This window comes from Alosa pseudoharengus, unplaced genomic scaffold, assembly GCF_046254945.1.
Source record: "Alosa pseudoharengus isolate Yale_2024_CS ecotype anadromous, Long Island Sound unplaced genomic scaffold, YU_APseudo_1.1 YU_APseudo_1.1_scf_21, whole genome shotgun sequence".
NCBI classification, from domain to species: domain Eukaryota; kingdom Metazoa; phylum Chordata; class Actinopteri; order Clupeiformes; family Clupeidae; genus Alosa; species Alosa pseudoharengus.
In genome coordinates, this window is record NW_027468674.1 from 31,587,254 (window position 1) to 31,592,045 (window position 4,792).

General features: G+C 41.6%; 1 protein-coding gene across 1 annotated transcript; it reads left to right on the forward strand.

Moving 5' to 3' along the window:
• The first annotated feature begins 1,653 nt into the window (after window positions 1-1,653).
• cox6b1 (cytochrome c oxidase subunit 6B1) lies at window positions 1,654-3,951 on the forward strand. The gene is made up of 4 exons (XM_076299039.1): window positions 1,654-1,784; window positions 2,611-2,733; window positions 3,113-3,213; window positions 3,717-3,951. Exons 2-4 carry the CDS (start codon window positions 2,628-2,630, stop codon window positions 3,768-3,770), a joined length of 261 nt encoding a protein of 86 aa, XP_076155154.1. The 5' UTR covers window positions 1,654-1,784; window positions 2,611-2,627; the 3' UTR covers window positions 3,771-3,951.
• The last annotated feature ends 841 nt before the right edge of the window (window positions 3,952-4,792 follow it).

The following is a 4,792-nucleotide window of genomic DNA, read 5'->3' on the forward strand; positions in this document are numbered from 1 at the left end:
GCCCTGAATAAGGCCTATGCTGATAAGAAGCAAGGCACACTGAGACTGTTTGTTCTAAATAAGTTTGTACTTAAAGAGATGCAACCTGGTCATTAAAATTATTACAAATGAGATTTTTTTTTCCAGTTTTGTGTTCTTCTTTTTCTCCCCCCGCCCCTTTGGCAGCCCTCAGTTCAATGTTGGGTTCCTGAATTGGCCCTCACCAATCAAAACTTTGAGAACCCCTGATGTACAGTATATGTATGCATATCCAAGAGGTATTGGCAGAAACTCCAGAAGGGCATCTATCACATACATCTAAGCAGCAACCTGTGACAATTTTCTACCATTTGGATAAGCGGTATTCGTTGAAAGCTGAAGCTAGTGAAAGCTGAAACCGTTTAACACAGCACGCTCGATTACCTCTGCCCTGTCTGCATCTATAGGCTATACTACATGATCGTTTACGTAAGCTATGAACACACCACGCGGGAGGAGAGGTGCAGAAATGCCATGCGTACCCAGTCATAAATATATGTCAAGGCGTACGAGGGCTTCGTCACTTACATTATAGACCTTATAGATTCGCGTGCCCAATATACGTTTAGACTATTTCCCAAACCATCACCCACTTACCCATCTGACTAACCCAGATCTCGATATCGCTGTCCAGCCGAGATGAGATAATCGACTCTGCTATCCTGTGAATGTAACTGTGTAGCGGACTTAGCCTCGGAGAGAGCACGACGAGGCACGCGCCCCCAAAGTAGCCACAGACACCTGTCAAACACTGATACAAGCCTGCCTGGTTCCCGGTGTGAATGTTGATCCGTTAATAGTGTTTTACGGTTAGTTAACTACTTTTATCATCCATGTCCCATATCCATACGGAAGTCTGTTGCGTGTCTGACAAAATGGGCTACACTTACGTTAAACCAACTTGGCTAGCTTGGGGTGCCTGCGTTTATTTCATTCATCTTTTTAAACGTCCTTATTTCTAGTGGGATGGTCAGTGATAGTTAAGTTGTTTTGCTCGATAGACCAAAACCTTACCAGATATGACGATACGTTACGTTATTCCTGGAAAGAGGTTACCTGAGGTGAAGTTTCTTGAATTTCCCCTGGGGATCAAAAAAGTATCTATCTATCTATCTATCTATCTATCTATTTTTTTAATAGCCTAATCAAGTGTTCTAAGCATATATGCTACCCCTTGACTTGCAGCTTAAGCTACTGAAAATGAGAGAACAAACACAATGGGATTTCCAGCGCTATGGAGCGCAAAATACCAATAGCCTATACATAAGATGGACAAATAGACATAGAACCTACCACTTGATAGGCCTATCTCTGGCTACGAGTTAACAAATAAATGTAGGCCTAGTGTATGCTAGTATTTAAGTATCCTACATCGTCATCCTACATTCTTTCGGTTTGTTTGAGACATATGGGAAAACGGAAATATGTCTACTAAACAAAACAAAGAAACAAAACCAATTCCAAAGTCCATGAATGGAATGAATTGGATACGATCGATTTGTATATGTAACGTGCACATACTGATCCGATGTCAACTGTCCCGAGTGAGGGCGGTGATACCAGTGAAGGCATCCCTCTTTCCGACTAGATCATCTCAATGTGACCGGCTGCGTCCGCCATATCGCTCAAATGTGTCTGCACGAGCGCACTTCATCCACGCGCAAGGGCGCGCACTCAATACACTCATAGTCAAGCCAAGTCGAGCGAGGCTTCATCGCCAAGTACAAAAGTCACTTTGAACTCTTCACCACCTTGAAGACATCAAGGTAAGTTACAATTCTAGCAAATTGTTACTTTTTACTAGAACAATTTAGGCTACTATTATGCATAATATATTTTACCGATTAAAGCTAATGATAATTATCAGAATTGCAATATCTTTTTTACAAACCACACTGTTGAGAGTGAAAGTAGTCTAGCTTGATATGAAGTATTCTGGTGGCCTATATAGTATATTGACGTTTAGACAAAAATATTTCCTATTATAAAGTCTAGGCCTATACTATGCCATTTGTGAACTATTTATTTAGGCTAAACAAAACGAAGTGATAGTAAATGTATTAACATATTTCTCAACAATCGATATAACAATGGGTGAATTTATTTCCGCAAGCATACCGACAGGAAAAGGTCGCCCCAACTGTCCAATGTCATCAGTAGTCTATGTGATTCGACAGCTACCCCAACTTATATCTAGCCTGAAATGACCCAGAAATAGCTAGTTTCAGGTGTCTGACGCTTATGCGGTGTCGGTAGACTAGAAAAATCGGAGGAGCGGTAGCATATAATGCGGGTAGGCTACAGACGTTTCCAATTTTGTTGCTGCGGGCTAACTGATGCATTAAATGTTTTATTGCTGTGGGCAATAAAACATTTAATGGATCAATGCACTAGGCTACAATAACGGTGTCTTTTGTTTGCATGGCATGGAACTGGAGATTCTTTGCGTGTATTATCACCAGACACACCGAAAATAGGCATACTGATGTTCGGCGGTTTGTTAGATGAAATAGCTAATTAAGTGCTTGAGTCACACATGCGTTGCCTTATAACGCCACTGAAAAAATGTAATCTCGTGCTTGTGGGTTAAAGGATTCGACGGACGGAACATGGCTGAGAATATCCAGAGTAAATTGGAGAAGTACCGCACAGCACCATTCGATGCACGATTCCCCAACTCAAACCAGACCAAAAACTGCTGGCAGAATTATTTAGGTGAGTGCAACTGCCTGGAGGTGTGGTGAAGTGTCAGTCACTTAAGGACTCCACTGCTGGTAGATGTGTCTTATCCTCATTTGTTTGGATAATATATTCTCATTATTGGGAAAGGTGTTTGTTTTTGGTTAGAGTTTATGTTTCACATGAACTCACCTCACATATGGCTCAAATGCATAATCATACATTAAGTGCACATTTGGGGTTTCAAGGTCTTCAGCTTCATCCTCCAAGCTGCTTGTCCAGATCTGAATATGTGGTCAACACAGATGACTTTCTCTCTAACACACACACAAACACACACACACACACACACACACACTGTTCTTCTGTGGCCACGTGGGATCTATTATTTATAGATGATTGCTCGTGTTTCTAGACTACCATCGCTGCCAGAAAGCTTTGGAGGCCAAAGGTGTGGATGTGGCCCCATGTGATTGGTACAAGAGAGTCTACAAATCTCTTTGCCCACTTTCCTGGGTGAGTCCTCAAAGAATGACCAACATTACACCTTTGTATTTATCATAGCTCATAGTAATCTCATAAAAGCACTGACAGCACAAAATTAGTGACAGTGACCACTTAGATTTGAGGGAAAAGTCAGGATGTTTCCAGTAGGCTACGGCAAATTTACTTGGAACCAGAATCCATCATCTTAACATGCCTTTTAAAGATAGGCTATTATCTGGGGACAGTTGTTAGATGCCACTAGAGGTCATAGCGCCTTCACATATGAACTACGAAGCAAGATTAGTAATATGTTGAATAAAGCCTGAAGTTTGGCAAATGTCAGTGGAGGATTTTTTTTTTTACAACAGTTCCTTGGGTGAAAATGGGCAAAAGTCACAAACTTTTGCATCTGCTTGCCAACTCTGAATGCATCTCAGGCTTTAGGCTCTACATACCACTTATCTAATTTTATAGTATACCCCTCTGGTCTAGCATCTAAGACCTTTTGTAATATTTGTCATTGTGTACTTCAGATTGAGAGATGGGATGGCCAGAGAGATGATGGAACCTTCGCTGGAAAGATCTGAGCATCCCCTGGGTGGTTGTTGGCAACAGAAGAGTGATATGCGGACTTGTCCTTGCAGCCGGACTGGGCCCTTCATATCTCCCATAATGCACCTGTGTGGTATAGTGGGACTAAGTCATTCCTTGTGTAATGAATGTTTTGCAGCAGTATCTGCATTAAAAGCCTCAGGCATTGAATTCTGACATGGTGTTGGAATCATCTATGAGTGGGACTGTGGTTATATTTAAATTGTAAATGGGAAACAAAATGGCTTGGGCCTTCAAAGCCAGGGGTGCATCTCAATTCTCTATTTGTCCATCCTCCCTTCCTTCCTTCCTCCCTCCTGTCCTAACCCCTCTTTCTAATTCATTTTGCGAAGGAATATAAGGAGGGTTAATTTTGTGAAGGAATGTAAGGATGATGGAGGAATCAAGGAGAGACAGATATGAGAAATGAGATGCCCTGAACACTTGCACATAACTTTTAAGAGACATCAATTACTGATAATGCGGCGAATCATCACCTCGGCTATAATAAACAGACCATTGTTACACACAAATTGCAGAAAATATGAACTAATACCAAAGCCTAAAGAGATCATATGAACATGGAGTATTCACACGTATTGACCCTGATAATGAGGTGCATGGTAGTTCATTATAATTCCAGTATGTAAAGATCTTTTCTTGGTCTATCTAGACCTCATTTATTGTCGCTAATAAATCGCTACAATAGGACGCTCTTACATTTCCTCGCGTGTCGATCCTCTCTCCTCGTTCTCACCTCCTCTGGTTGCAGTTAGACAAGTGAGACATCCTCGATGACGTCAAGCTTTGAACGATTTCCGGGGCGCGAGCTGGAGAACCGAGGAGAGAGGCCGTATGCAAATAGATGTTTGAGATGCAGCCCAGGACTGTATTAACACTCGAGTATGACCATCTGAGTGAAATTCGCTGAATTTGACAGAAAGTGTATTGGGATTATAATTTAGAACTGCAATGTTAGGTTGCAGAGGAGACATACATACACAGAATACTTCAGGGC

Coding starts and splice junctions, on each gene's coding strand:
- cox6b1 (XM_076299039.1), top strand. CDS start 2,628: ATGGCTGAGAATATCCAGAGTAAATTGGAGAAGTACCGCACAGCACCA. Junction 2,734..3,112: donor CTGCTGGCAGAATTATTTAG/GTGAGTGCAACT, acceptor TCGTGTTTCTAG/ACTACCATCGCTGCCAGAAA. Junction 3,214..3,716: donor CTCTTTGCCCACTTTCCTGG/GTGAGTCCTCAA, acceptor TGTGTACTTCAG/ATTGAGAGATGGGATGGCCA.